The 15,821-nt window shown below is 39.7% G+C and overlaps 1 protein-coding gene across 1 annotated transcript in view; it reads right to left on the bottom strand.

Moving 5' to 3' along the window:
- The window catches only part of MOCOS (molybdenum cofactor sulfurase), a gene marked incomplete at both ends in the record, with an annotated part of 231,333 nt that overhangs the window by 47,574 nt on the left and 167,938 nt on the right, over positions 1-15,821 (bottom strand). Inside the window, one exon of the mRNA XM_080340510.1 lies at positions 4,526-4,725. Within this exon, the coding sequence (XP_080196636.1) occupies positions 4,526-4,725 (200 nt within the window). The remainder of the gene's footprint in view (positions 1-4,525; positions 4,726-15,821) is intronic.

Here is a 15,821-nt window from a genome sequence, read left to right as displayed (position 1 = left end):
GTAGTTTCATCCCTAGGTAAAGAAATGTTTCATGAAAAATCTGAAGAAAAAACAAAGCTTTTGAGTAAGTATTGGTGTTTGGAGCCTGAAAGTCTCTCTTCTTTAGTTGTTTTAGTTACCATTTAGAGCAAAATAACTAAACCAGTAATTAAACTGTCAACTAAAACAACGATATATATAATATATGAAGGAAGTTTATTCCAAATAAAATACTCTAAACCAGAGGTACCCTTCAATAATCACAAAGAAACATTTAAATGATAAAGTGATAGCAATTCAACTTCCATAATTATTTCACTCTCACCTTATCACTTCTTACCTTCTGAGTTTTCTATACCATATATACTGGGACAGGAGGCTGTCAAAAAGGTTTCTGTCCCTGAAAGGGCAATCGTAGTACGGTTTCACTTGTGGGTCTCACTTTAATGAAGTGTCTTTATTTGATCTTGAGTGCTGCAATGAAGGTTTTACTCAAGGATGAACCTGAGACTGTGGCTACTTCCTATTGGTGCAATTGAGCCCATGTATGTAATTCAAGCATGTTTATGTTTAGTGGCACAATCTTGTTAGCTCTGCTAATTAAATTCTGATAATAGTGATAAATGGATTTCAACAATAGAAGCAGGTAGAACATTTTCCCTCCCAAATGCTACACAGATGAAAGACATAATTTCTTCCCTGCTTTCATTTTTCAGAGGCAGTCTTAAATGTCATGTATTTCACTACATGCCTTTCACATCCTAAATATCTTGGACTTAGTTCAGAGTTTTGAATATCATGTAAATTATGTAAATCTTGAGGCCTAAACGTAAGCTTGGTATCCTCTGAAGACACTGTCTACTTATGAAGTTTTTCTTGCCAATCTGAACTGTCCCGAATAAACTGCTCCGAACCTCATCATAATATTTTCTCTGTAATCAGTTAGTCATATTATCCTTTTCAGGGTACCAAATCCTAATGTTCAGCCACACTGTGCCCTCTAATAGGCAAAGGGCACATAACAAGTGCCTGTCAGGAGGACAAAGAGAAGTGATTGAATGCCTGGTTATCAGTAATTAATTATAGATGGGATATAACAAAACTGGGGGAAGCTGTCAACACTCTCGAGGGCAGAGAGGCCCTGCAGAGGAATCTGGGCAAATTGGAGAACTGGGAAATCACCAAACGCATGAAGTTCAACAAGGGCTAGTGCCAGATTTTGCACATGGGACACAGCAACCCTGGCTGTACATACAGGCTGGGGGACGAGATGCTGGAGAGCAGCTCCACAGAAAGGACTCTGGGGGTTCTGGTCTATGGCAAGTTGAACATGAGCCAGCAGTGTCCCTGGCAGCCAAGAGGGCCAACCATGTCCTGGGTGCACCAAGCACAGCATTGCCAGCTGGCTGAGGGAGGTGATTGTCCTGCTCTGCTGTGCACTGGTGCGGCCTCACCTGAAGCACTGTGTGCAGTTCTGGGTGCCACAGGATAAAAAGGATATAAAGCTACTGGAGAGTGTCCAGAAGAGGGCCTATGGAATTGGTGAAGGGTTTAGAGGGGAAGCCATATGAGGAGTGGCTAAAGTCACTTGGTTTGTTCAGCCTGGAGGAGACTAAGAGGAGACCTCATCATGGTCTACAGCTTCCTCACAAGGGGAGGAGGAGGGGCAGGCACCGAACTCTTCTCTCTAGTGACCAATGGCAGAACGCAAGGGAATGGCAGGAAGATGTGCCAGGGGAGGTTTAGGTTGGACATGAGGAAAAGGTTCTTCCCCCAGAGAGTGGTGGAGCACTGGAACAGGCTCCCCAGGGAGGTGTCACGGCCCCAAGCCTGAGAGTGTTCGAAAAGAGACTGAACAATGCCCTCAGACACATGGTGTGAACTGTGGGGTTGTCACATACAGGGACAGGAGTTGGACTCCACGATCCTGTGGGTCCCTTCCAACTCAGGACACTCTATGATTCCATAAACGAATAGGACAATCTGTCATTTCTCTTCGAATATACTATCTGAAATACAACCTGAGTCATTAATTGGTGTCCAGTAGTAGTAGGTATGTTAGATAGAAATCTCATTCAATTTTCCGTTCATTAAAAATTCCCCAAAATGTCTTCCAGGAGCACTCTGAAGCTTTGTTCTCCTAACTCCACCAAATTGCATTTGGAGACTGACTAGTGAATCCAAATGAATCTGCAGATCACAGACACGACCAAACTAGAGGACACTATTTCATTTCTAAACCATTAACAGAAGTATGGGATTTAACTTTGATACAAATAAACCTATCTTAGACATGCATACAGGTATGAAGATGAGATTATATTGTCAATTTGATGAAGGTTAGTCTCTGCTGTACGTATTTTCTTTGTAATAATAAAGAAGAAGCATATATTTTTCTCTCCCATAACTGCTATAAGATGTCTATGAAAGAATTTCATTCCATAAAGAAGCCAATTATTTATATATCACATGTATTATAGCTCTGGAAAGAATAGTGCTGTTGCTTATTAATTTCTAAAAGTCATTAAATTGCACATTATTTTAACTAAACAAAGTAATCTAACAAGCACTGCAGATGTGACTGGTATGCATTTCAAAACTTTATAGTTCTTCATTCTATACACCCACACCAGAAATGGCAAGAATCTGGTGAACAGCACAATCCAGATGATACAGATCAATAAAGAAGCTTTTTATGAGCAGCCATTGCAGCAAACAAGCACAAAGGAGGTGTAAGACTATAAAATAATTTTTTCTTTGAGGATACAGTGAAGTTCATAAAAGTGATATAGGCAAGAGCCATTTTTATTAAGAAATCAGGGAAATCAGAAGTGCAAATAAAGGTTTTGGTTTTAACCAAAGGACAGAAGCAAAATCAGAGTGTTTGCAGAGTGTTTTAGCAGCCCAGCTGTGCTAGTATCTCAATTTTTCTGAACATTGCCACAAAAATTCATTCCTAAAATGTGGAATTCTTTGAAATGAAATGTGTTTACTATTTCACACTATTTGGTAGCACAGTCCAAAAAAAGATGTATGGGAAGAAGAGTTTCTCCGGTACTATACAATTGCCCATCCCATGTTCATCAGTGTGGTAAGTGTCTTAAAAAAATAGCTGTAAAACTTCATACTAGCAGGCTAGAAAGTAACTGCTTCAGTTCTGTTCTCCCTTGTGTATATATCGATCTCCTCTTGTATTGTCACAGACATGTCTGCATTCCCCTCCTGTCCGGCAGAGGAGTGGTGAGGAACACCTTTCGCAGCACTCCCACTCTGTCCCTAATGGTCCAGAACAATCAGCTTCCAAGAGCAACACAGCTCTGCCACTACCGCTGGCAGAGGGAGGCAGTTGCTGAGACAGATGGTGCCAGTTATGGACAGCTTTTAAAAAAAGTCAAGGTCATACTCTTGAACTTGACTTGTGGGCTTATTCAGTCATCAGTCAATGAAAAACAGAAGAATTAAGCAAAAGCAGAGCACTGTTTTTTCTGACTTCACAGTATCACAGTATCACAGTATGTTTGGGATTGGAAGGGACCACAAAAGATCATCTAGTCCAATCCCCCTGCTGGAGCAGGAACGCCTAGGTGAGGTTACACAGGAACATGTCCAGGCGAGTCTTGAATGTCTTCAGAGAAGGAGACTCCACAACCCCAGTGGCCGCCTGTTCCAGTGCTCTGTCACCCTCACTGAGAAGAAGTTTTTTCTCAAATTCAAGTGGAACCTCTTGTGTTCCAGCTTGATCCCATTACCCCTTGTCCTATCATTGTTTGCCACTGAGAAGAGCCTGGCTCCATCCTCGTGGCACTCACCCTTTATATATTTTGACTTCTGCTGATGAGCAAGTGAGCTACGTTACTCTGTGTCACCCCCTGCCTACACGGTGCATGGTCATACACGATACAGTCATACACCATTGCCTCTCTGCTGAAGGTAGAAAAGCTTCATTTCATAAAGTTTCAGTATATCTGATGGATAAAGGCTAGAGAAAGCTGTTGAGAAAGGCAGCATTTAAGGACTTTTGGGGCTTGAATCTCACTCCTTACACTGACCATTCAACTTTATTCAGTGCTTCCTCAGGAATATTCCTCACCGGCCTTCCTGGGTGACTGCAATAATCTGAGGTCATATTTCACTTGTATGTCAAAGATTCAAGGCAGTGTCTTATATCAGCTTTTCTAGGCTTGCTCTTCAATTTCCAGTTTTGAGTACTCTAGAGAAGGAAGTCAAAAAGAAGCCAAACTGCCTAGTCAGTGCATCCTTTTAAAACAGCCCACTTTCAAACAGCCTGTCTGTAGAGCATTAAATCTGTAAGATATTGGCTTTGGCTATTATGTACTTTGCATTATGCTAGCACTACTTATTGGATTCTCTTTCTATTGCTTTATTGCAATGTGTGTAAGTATTATGCAGAGTGACAAAGAAACAAAAACAAAACCTCAGAAGGAATCACTATGGTTAAAATATTTCCTTTAGGATAAAGAACTCACTGTGAATATGCTTAAAATATAAACACAATACTCAATAAAGGCAAGAGAAAAAAACATACCTGTGAAAATCCGATCGCCTCTCCATTTTCATCGAGCACATTAAAATTAATGATTGGACCCTGGACATCAGGATTGCTGAAATCTGTGTCACTGTAAATACATACTACAGGAGCCCCATTGGCATATTTTAAGGTAGACAGCACAGTATAGGTGTAGTGAGCTAATGCAAAGGTATGCTGTTTTATTTTCTCCATTCCACCTACAAAAGAAAAGTGAATGTACATGTCAGATGATTTTTCAGAATGGTGTAGCTGAGAGAGAACTAGCACAAAACTCCTTCAGAAGTACTGCTGCACCAAGGATTTATCTACAATTAATCTATTGCAGAAATCTAATGTTACACTGAAACGGATTCACACACATTACAACATTGATAGTTCCAGCCTATACATATCACAAAGATGTTCTGGCACAATTAATTTCAAAAGCAAGTTTTGCTCCAGATCTGGCTCTGGAGATCACGGGAATGAGGTATCAATTCTAGCACAGCACAGAAAGTAAATTGCTATGTCTAAGACAAAATGAAAATAATACAATTCTAAATGAAATTACAAAATAGAAGTGTTAGTCTAAATGGAATTTACTTGAATACTGAAGAAATATTCTTCCAAGCCTGCTCTTCTTTTTGCAAAAGAAAAAGAAAGAAGATGTTTTGAATGCCTCATTGACTACACCCATTCAATGTATTTGCTGAGGAGCTGGGAAAAGAGAACTGCAGGACTTCCTGACAGATGGATACATCTTCTACATCTCTGCTTTCTGAGAGGAGGTTGTGTCTCTGCTAGATGTCCCTATCAAAACAGCTTCTTCTTCTTGTGCTCAGAGGATATGCCATAGAATGATATCTCATAGTCACCAATGGCTTGGGGGATATTTTGATTCTCTGCAGGAAGCTAAAACATAAGCATCAGATACAAAACCAGCCATTTCAGTCAAAGGAGAACATATGTAATCTGAAACGAAGAAGTAGGTTGTGATATTAAATGGGATAAACCACTGACAGGAGGTAAGTAACTAGGTTTGACATTAAATATAATATGAGAAGAGGAATAACTCTAATGCTAACCTTAATCGAACAGTAATTTATCATATGGAACAGGAAAAGTACAAGTAATCTTCAAAGTAGAAATAGAAAACCTATGAATTTGCATCTTTCTGGAAGACAATCATAAGATAACAACATGATCTCAAAATATTGTAAGAAACAGGGGGGGACACCTGAAGGTTAATGACATGTTTAAACCAAATCAAATCTCCACTGGAGACAGCTGGAATTTTGGCTGAAAATCCAAAGAAGTTTGTATTACAGATACTCTGCATTGCACTATGGAGGGTCTACATCATGTAGAAAAAAATAAAAATGGAAAGAATAATTTCCTCAAAAGTCTCTTGAAGTAGAAGAAGATCTTTCTGCCTGGGTTTTAGCCCCGGAGTATTTTCTGTAATGTTCAGTTCTTATTTGAGGTACATGAACATTTATGTAACCAAAAAGATGTTTGACGTTTTCTTTGGCTTTCTTTTTTAAAACTGCATTAAGTATGAATCTCACACTTCTGTGCATATCTTTTTTATATCTGAGTATCTGGAAACTTCTACAAGCTGATATAACTGCCCGTGGACAGAAATATCATAATCTGCTTGTTGACCTTTGTGCCTTTACTCATAAAGAGACTATGTCATTTATGAATATATATAAAGGAAAAAAATGAGATATTCTCTTGACAACAGAAGAATTACAGTAATTTCTGTTATTTCACTTTTCTTCAGGTTTCTATATTATGTGCTATCTCCTTTAGATAAGCTAGGAGAGCGGACAGTAAAAGCATAGAAACAGATTAGATATAAGGTGGAAGTACATTTTTTCATGCTAAAGAATAATAAAGAGGAATAAGATATTTAATGAGATACTAAGACGCAAAGCACTTTGAAGGAATATTGCCAGAAGCTAATCAGTACGATTTCTAGATGTTAGCTACAGTAAACTTGGCAAGCATCTGTAGAACATTTTGGTCTGAAAGATGATTTGTATTTTCAGAATATATGAGAAGACAGCCTAGTTAGAGATGTCCTAGTCATTGTTTGGTAGAACTTGAGTCTTGAAATTGTAAAAAAAAGAAAAAAAAGAGTCATTTCTCAGCATTTTACAGAACGTAGCCTTCTTAAGAGAAGTGACTGTTTTGCCAGCTTCTGAGATGTCTGTAATCTCCTGACTTAGAGCTTTTCCAAATTGGCAGGAATTTTTAAATGGAAGATTAAACTACTGTCCTCATGTTTTGTTGAAGAAATCTCTTATTCAGAAATTTCAGTCTCATTCACAGCAATCATCCTGCTATCATTTCTATATTGTCTTCAGCCATTCTCTTTATAAGTTGCTTAATCACATTTCCTTGTTCATTAGTGAGAAAATGATGAGTCTCTTCATTATTTATTCTGACAAAACCAAATGCCTGCAGTTGCTTTGCTGCCCTATGACTGGAGAGCGGATGCAGCGTTGCCAGGGTCCTGTATTTTAAAGTAGCAGAATAGGTTGTGATTAGGTTTGATGTCACAGAAAATCCTGTGAAATAAATGCCAGCAATCTGAATTTTGTTCTGACAGAAAAAGGGGTATATTCAGTAAATAGTTGTGATTTATTTTTAGTTTGCTAAACAAAATTCTCTCTACTGTATCCTGCATAAATCTAGTGCTTACCTCATCTCCCTCTCTCCACTAGGGAAAGAATACGAGGAAGAGAAAATAAAAACCAGAATAAATCTTTGGTCTCCAACATGATCTAAGGATTTCTGTTATTGCATCTAGTCTCATATTTGGGGTGACAAAAATAAAAGTCATTGCTTAACTGAGCCTTTCTAAGGTAAATTAGAAGGTCATTTTCTATATTATGGTTGAATTGGTGTTTATTACCTTACTGCATTCCTGGATTTTACTTCTCTCTATACAGAACTCTGGTTTTATGCCCAGTCCCTTAACTCTGAATACTTGGAGATTCTTCCCTAGCTGCCTGTTTGGGGATCACAGAATCACAGTATGTTTGGGATTGGAAGGGACCTCGAAAGATCATCCAGTCCAATCCCCCTGCCGGAGCAGGAACGCCTAGGTGAGGTTACACAGGAAGGTGTCCAGGCAGGTTTTGAATGTCACCAGAGCAGGAGACTCCACAGCCTCCCTGGGCAGCCTGTTCCAGTGCTCTGGCACCCTCACTGAGAAGAAGTTTCTTCTCATATTTAAGTGGAACCTCTTGTGTTCCAGTTTGAACCCATTACCCCTTGTCCTACTGTTGGTTGTCACCGAGAAGAGCCTGGCTCCATCCTCCTGACACTTACCATTTATATATTTGTAAACATTAATGAGGTCACCCCTCAGTCTCCTTCAAACTAAAGAGCCCCAGCTCCCTCAGCCTTTCCTCATAAGGGAGGTGCTCCACTCCCTTAATCATCTTTGTTGCCCTACGCTGGACTCTCTCCAGCAGTTCCCTGTCCTTCTTGAACTGAGGGGCCCAGAACTGGACACAATATTCCAGGTGTGGTCTCACCAGGGCAAACTAGAGGGGAAGGAGAACCTCTCTCGACCTACTAACCACCCCCCTTCTAATACACCCCAGGATGCCATTGGCCTTCCTGGCCACAAGGGCACAGTGCTGGCTCATGGTCATCCTGCTCTCCACCAGGACCCCCAGGTTCCTTTCCCCTACACTGTTCTCTAATAGGTCATTCCCCAACTTATACTGGAACCTGGGGTTGTTCCTACCCAGATGCAAGACTCTACACTTTCCCTTGTTATATTTCATTAAATTTTTCCCCGCCCAACTCTCCAGCCTGTCCAGGTCCCGCTGGATGGCAGCACAGCCTTCTGGCGTGTCAGCCACTCCTCCCAGCTTGGTGTCATCAGCAAAGTTGCTGATAGTGCACTCTATTCCCTTGTCCAAATCGTTGATGAATATATTGAACAATACCAGCCCCAGTACTGACCCCTGAGGCACTGCACTAGATACAGGCCTCCAACTGGACTCTGCCCCATTGACTACAACTCTCTGGCTTCTTTCCTTCAGCCAGTTTGCAGTCCACCTCGCTACCCAATCGTCCAGACCGTACTCCCTCAGTTTAGCTGTGAGGATGCTGTGAGACACTGTGTCAAATGCTTCACTGAAGTCAAGGTAGACCACATACACCGCTCTGCCATCATCCATCCACCTCGTTATGTCCTCATAAAAGGCGATGAGGTTAGTCAAACACAACTTCCCCTTGGTGAAACTGTGTTGACTGCCCCTAATGACCCTCTTATCCTTGATATGCCTTAAGATGGCACCAAGGATAAGTCGTTTCATCACTTTCCCAGGGATGGAGGTGCGGCTGACCAGCCTATAGTTACCCGGGTCCTCCTTCTTGCCCTTTTTGAAGACTGGAGTGACATTTGGTTTCCTCCAGTCCGCAGGCAGCTCTCCTGTTTCCCAAGACTTGGCAAAGATGATGGAGAGTGGCCCAGCAATGACTTTGGCCAGCTCCCTCAGCACCTGTGAGTGCACCCCATGTGGACCCATGGATTTATGGATATCCAGATTGCTTAATTGCTCCCTAACCCAGTCCTCATCAACTAAGGCAAACTCCTCCATTGTCCCGACTTCCTCTGAGGACTCAGCGGTACGGGGCTCCTCAGAACAGCCTCCAGCAGAGCAGACAGGGACAAATAAGGTGTTCAGTAACTCTGCCTTCTCTCTATCTTCTGTCACCAGGGCACCCACCTCATTCATCAGTGGGCCTACATTGCCTCTGGTGTTAGTTTTATCTGCCACGTATTTGAAAAAGCTTGTTCTGTTTTCCTTGATCCCTCTTGCCAGGTTTAATTCTAAGGAGGTTTCTGAGCTTTCCTAGTTGCCTCCCAACACCCTCTGACAAGAGCCTTATAATCTTCCCAAGTGGCCAGCCCCTCCTTCCATGATCTGTAAACTCTCCTCTTCCACCTGAGCTTACCCAGCAGTTCCCTGTTTAACCACGCATGTTTCCTGGCTCACTTCCTTGACTTCCTACGTATCAGGATGCTCTGACCTTGAGCCTGGTAGAAGCAGGCCATGAATACTAACCAACTATCCTGGGCCCCTTTACCTTCAAGCAGCCTTGCCCATGGGATTTCCCCTAGCAATTGATGAAAGAAGTGTCACACCTTACGCCTCTTGGAAGACTTATATCTTAGAAAAATCATCAGTGCTTCATCTTCAGAAGGTGCTGGGTAGGACTCAAGTGCCCTGACTCCCTCTCACTTTATGGATTTTATTCCAAGGGAAACTCCTGCATTTCTGTGGATTAAGATGCCCTTTATTACTTTGTCCTTATGTGTGTGTTTGACTTTAAATTAAGTCAGATGTGATCATTTAATTAATTCTTCCCAACACCTCATTTTTTCACAATATTTGTTTCCACAAGTGCCTTTTTTTTTTTTTTTTTTTTTCCCAGTGGCAAAGTTATTGAGGAGAAGAGGTTGACAAAGAAAACTTCTACTTTTCTGTAAGAACCTCCTTGGCAAAGTATTCCAGCAAACCTGTGGGGATGCTATTAAACCTCATACTGCTGATGTGTGTTTGTACACTACATCCTGACGGATTAGCACGGTTTCAGACATACCATCCCACTTTATACTTCTATTTGGGTAGTGTTATGGAAACTGGTAATGTTCCAGTATGGAAAACCCACGGATAAATTTACTATGTCAGCTCTTCTACAGGAATGGCATGTATTCATATGTCTCCCCATAGAGACTGTGGGACAGTTCAGTCACCTGGAAAAGGTAAGTTATCTCACATTTACAAGAGGGTTCAAACTGTGTGCATTCAAACTACGCAGAATTTTCGTCACTGATTGGCTTGCCTGGTGATAATGTCTTGTATTTCTATTACTTCTGTCTTATTATCTATTTGTTATATGCAAAATACAGTAAGATATTATTTTTCCAGTGAATCTATCTAATCAGAGAAATATGAGGTACACATACGTCCAAGAAGTATTCAGTACAGAATGCTTTTGAGTCAGTATAGACCTGATTTTGCATTATGTAAATGGCAAACATGTAATGGCATATGATCTCCTCTTTGAAACAACCACGATTTCAGTAGCTCAAATGTTCAAATGTTAGTTCTTCCTGAAATAGCTGTAGACAGAGACAGATAGGCATATGTCAACATCTATAAAATATTCTGAATAAAGAGATTAAGATAAAGCAGAGACCGAAATTGAGCCTCCAGAATGAAAGCTCTGGTGCTTAGGGGTTTCAGGCTGTACTCAGAAACCTCTGTGATCTGCATTCAAACACAGTTCTTATCTCTCTTATTATGAGGAATTAAATACTGGAGATAAGGAAGAAGAGAGCCATAAATCAAATAATACAGTTATTTTTCTAACTTGCTATGAAAAAAAAACAACACAGAAATTGAGGTTTACATGAACAAATTCTCCGTTATTTCAGTAAATCCAAACTCACATGTATCTTTGGATAAGAAAAAGATGAATGCGATGCATTATTCTTCAGCATCTCCTAACAGATAGCAATGAGGCAGAGAACTGAGGAACTGAAATGTCAGGAAACCAATCAGCAGGGAATGAAACCAAGATGTAGCCATCTTCTAATAAATCTCAAACAAAACAGATATTGCCATGTGGGACCTGTGACTCAATGTGCTAATGAAGCCATGGAACCTGTAAATCCTAACAAAGATTTGGACTCCTTCCTCCAGTTCCTCCAACAAGCACACAAGAAGATTAATTTCTCGTCTTTTTTTGATGTTCTTTTATGCATAGAACTGAATGTCTCTGACTGAAGTCTGTCACCTACTTAGTGTTATTCTCCCTAAGAACACCTCTTGAGGATGAACTTAGTAGTGATAGCTTCATATATCTCCTTTGCAAATTTGAGTGCTTTGGCTTAAAACCACATTTAAAAATGTATTCTAACCACTGCTACATTTTTTTTTAGCAATTCTGCTTCAAACAAAGTACTATGAACACAAAAATGAAATATTCATATGATGATCCAACCCTCTGCCCCCAAAGTGCAACCCTGAAATGTTATAAATACAGTATGATAAGAGCAAATAATGAAAATATAATCAGCTTAGTAAGATACCTTGATCACTTGTCCCCTTGCAAGGCCTCTACATTCATAAATAAAAATATTAAATATATACATTCCTGGTGTAGTTTTTATTTTATTTTATTTTAATTTATTTTATTTTATTTTATTTTCCCCCTAAATGACGAGAGCAGCTGTCCTAAGTCAGACCAAATCTAGATACTGCCTGTCTCCCAGACTGAGGAGTAGCAAATGCCTAGAGGAAAAAATATATGAAAAAATTATGTAATTTTTAAGTGGCTACAATCGATAGTTTAACAATAAAATAAACAGAACATAAATCAAAAATACACGAAAATGTTCTTACAGGATGGCTAACAGCAACACAGCATTATTTTTAAATACAGAATTAAGGGTATAAGAGCCCATGATGGAACTTAAGCATTACAGTTAATGCATTAACACTTCCTTGGAGTCAACAGAAAGAAGCTCTTCTAATGCAATACCATTCCAATATTGGTCATAATCATTAGCAAATCTAGTTCATTAAAACTCAACATAAAACACTGTAACTGGCTTATCAGCAAATTCATAAAACCATCCATCATCCACACTCACAGAAAATTCATACGGCAAGGACAGATTGCAAACCCATTTATTCACACTGACTCACATGAACAGTCCAATCAACTTGTTCTATAAAACACATGTAATAAAAATTGATTTGGGGACCACAAAGTGGGGTGGACCATGACCCTTTCTGCAGCTGAAGTGGCTGCATTTGTGAGCAAGGAAGGAAAAATCCATGTCCCCTGATTTCATTTGTACGTCCAAAAAAATAATGCCTTACCATGCATAGACTAGAGCAGCCTTCTTTCTGAAGTTAACAAAAAGAATTACATAAAAAGTAAATTTCAGTTATGAAACTAGGTAATCTATTTTTTCGTTGAAAAGCAAACAGTTTAGTTTGAAAGTACATAATTAAGTTGCAAGAGTCCATCTCACATGATCAATGTCCAGGTTGAAACTATAGATGGACCCTTGGAACTTATTTGTGTACTTTCTGTGTGTCCAAAGTGGAAAGCCATGTTACACTGTCAACATGACTAAATCCATGCGGAATTAAAAGGGTAATAGGGGGACCTTTTACTTGCTCAACACTAATTATTTGCATAATAGCTCAAATCCTTTTATTCTCCTCCTTCTCTTGCACCATCTCAATGGTATAAGACTGTGGGAAGCAACTACTTAATCCTCTATTCAAAATGTTATATCAAAACCAAACATGAAACACATATTCGGTGTTTATCTTAATGAACAGAAGGCTCTTTGATGCCCCATCTCCCACGTCTTTACAGAAGCTAATTCAAGCTCTGTTTTCACACAGTGAGGGAAGTTAGAAGCCTTTGTTCTGAATAAAATGAGCAGCAGATTCTGAACGCAGCAGCTCCTAATTTTCAAAAATTGTAATGAGGAACACTTTGCCATTTTTTTTTAATTTCTTGAGAGTAGTGTAAGAGAGTGGAAGTTGTACATGCCAGCTGGCTGACTCACTTTTAGTATAACTCTTTTAATTACAGGTACAATTCAATTTTGGTTAACTGCTTGTTAGACTGAGAACTATCTAATAATTCAAATAAGTTCCAGGTAACATACATTCATTTTACTGTTTGCTATTGTTATGAGATTTCCTTTTCGAGCCGGGGGAGGTGGTGTGTGTGTCTGTCCATTCCTTTTTCCTTCTGTAAGCCCGAGCCATACTCTCAGCAGAGGAAATAATTTCAGAATGACTTTTCAAACCATAAAACCAGCAACAGAAAAGATGGATGGGGAGGCTTTCTTAAAAAGGCAGAATGTTTTGCACACCACATGGAAGCAGCATTCAAATCACATCTCCAGAGTGCTGGATGACATGAGCCCACAGAGGTTTCTGTGAGAACAACAGAATCGTCCCTGAAAGAAGGCATTTATGAGACACTTGTATTTTACTTCTAAAGGCTTTATCTCCCAAGGATTTTCTCAGTCCAGCAGAACAACTGCTTATGATTCTGTCTTCTTAAGGACTAAATGCAAGAGAAGCTTGTACTATAAAAGCACATGAATTCTCTGGGTAGCTTTTAGAAACCTGAATGTAACATACAGGCCTGTTTTCTGCATTATTATGAAAGTGGCTCTGTCCTTAGTTTAATGGAGCCTGCTGTGCACAACTCCTTGAAGTCAGCATGCAAAAGCTTTACTACTGCTTGTTTCCTGGTATTTCAGCTCTCAACAGCCAGACTGCTAATATGAGGCAGAGCATAAAACTCTTCCTTTGTCTCAAAGCTACAGACATGGGGATTTAGACAATGTAAGATGTGGCAGTAGGTCTTGTGTTTTCGAGACTAATTCAGCACTGACTTTGCATGAATATTTCTTTACTTACTTATTCGAGTCAGCAACAACTTTCTAATCACTTTAACATAGTAGGATGAAAACCTTTCTCATCTTCTGCTCAGTCTGAGACTACGACACTTGCATCAGGTCTGCAGCTAAGTACAATTCTTTCCTCAAATAACTTTTCTGTAAGACTCAGTCACCATGATGGTCTCATGACTTTCTAGTGGGTCTGCACTTCAGTGGGTTGTTTGTTTTTGTTTTCCCCTGAAGGGGCGATGCAGACCAATGGAGACAAATAACTTGCACCAAAAATAAGCTGAATATAAATATAAATCCAAATGTGTTTTTCCTAGGAGGAAATTTCTCCCTCAGCATCAAGAGAACTCTTTAAAATATTCTGAAAACCCAGACAGCTCCTTTTTTTTTTTTTTTTTTTCTCTCCATAAAATGACAGATCCCAACCTAAAGCCTTGCTAGGATATAAATCAGTTCTGTTTCAAATCTCACCGTGCCTGTACTAGGTGAAGAATAACGGGTAATCATGTACTCAAACCTCACACTTTAGAAACCACTGCTTTGACTCTACCTTCCTACAGGTTTTACATTAGCTATCCTTTCAATGTAACAGTTTTGGAATCCCTTTGCCAGTGAAACACTTAGGTGTCCAAGGCAGTGTATCGATTTGCATTCCAGGTTTTTCCTGCCTGATGATATTGGTTGGACGCCTTCCCTTATTTTCCCTGACAACCTCTGAACCAGGGCTGTGGCTGCCAGTGTATGAATTACTAGGGATGCTCCATGTCTGCTCTTGTGCAGCCTTTGTATCCTACAATTTCTAAGGCTTTACAGAACTTGCTCATGACAGAAACACAGGAAACACCACAAGCTCATTTAATTAAGCCAAGATATATGATCCAGAAAAAGAAAAGTTTCCAGACAACAAATTCTAAGGCATGATGTTGACTACTGATGGAACAAGATAAAAATACACTCAGTTTTTCCATTCTGTATCCGTAACATTCAGGAGTATTGAAAGTTGGTAAAATAAGCTCTATCCATTATTATTAATGGAATAATATTTTCCTTAGTAAAATTTTAGATTTATTGATACTCATAATTTTCTGATAGTCTGAAAGGATGCTTTGCTGTTTGCTTTGCGTTTTCAGACTAGGTCTCTGCTGGGTAATGTTATTATAATGATAGCTACCAAGGAGGGAACAAACTGTGTCATTCATGAAATGTAGGTAATAAAATATCTACAATGAATTCTAAAAACTGCTTTGAAATTTCCTTTATTTGATGCCTTAATCATAAGGAAGAATGCAGTCAATATTGTAAAGTGTTCAGGATTCTTGGAATTCACTCTAAACTGAATTATATCAGGACATGTCCCAAGCTTTTGAAACAGGCAAATGTTGTTTTAATAAATATGTGCATTAACACCACAAGAGAGACCTTCAGTCAAACATTTTGGGAGCCCCTGAATTCTTTGATTTTTTACTGCCATTTTTATTGACACTGCACCAAGGTCACAGCATTAACTCTGCTTTACATCACTGACTGCTCTTATGAGGACCGAAGGGTAACCTGCTGACATGCTTTCCTTCATGTGGCCATCTCTTCTACCTGGATGTGGCAGGCTCAGATCTTTTTAGGGTCATTGGTGAGGTTTGTGAGACAGTGAGATGTGTGAACGCACATAAAATTTCACAAATAGCAAAAGGAAAAACAGAGAGCAATAATGGCCCCTTTGCCACAGTGCTGCACACTCTCAACACACAGGTCCGAGCAATGATATTACAGTCCCAGTCTCACTTCTCAAGAGTGCATTCAATAAGAGTGAGATGCTAGTACTTGAAAGTA

This window comes from Nesoenas mayeri, assembly GCF_963082525.1.
Source record: "Nesoenas mayeri genome assembly, chromosome: 2".
NCBI lineage: Eukaryota > Metazoa > Chordata > Aves > Columbiformes > Columbidae > Nesoenas > Nesoenas mayeri.
Note: the sequence above shows the minus strand (reverse complement) of the source record. Positions and strands in the feature narration are given on the sequence as shown.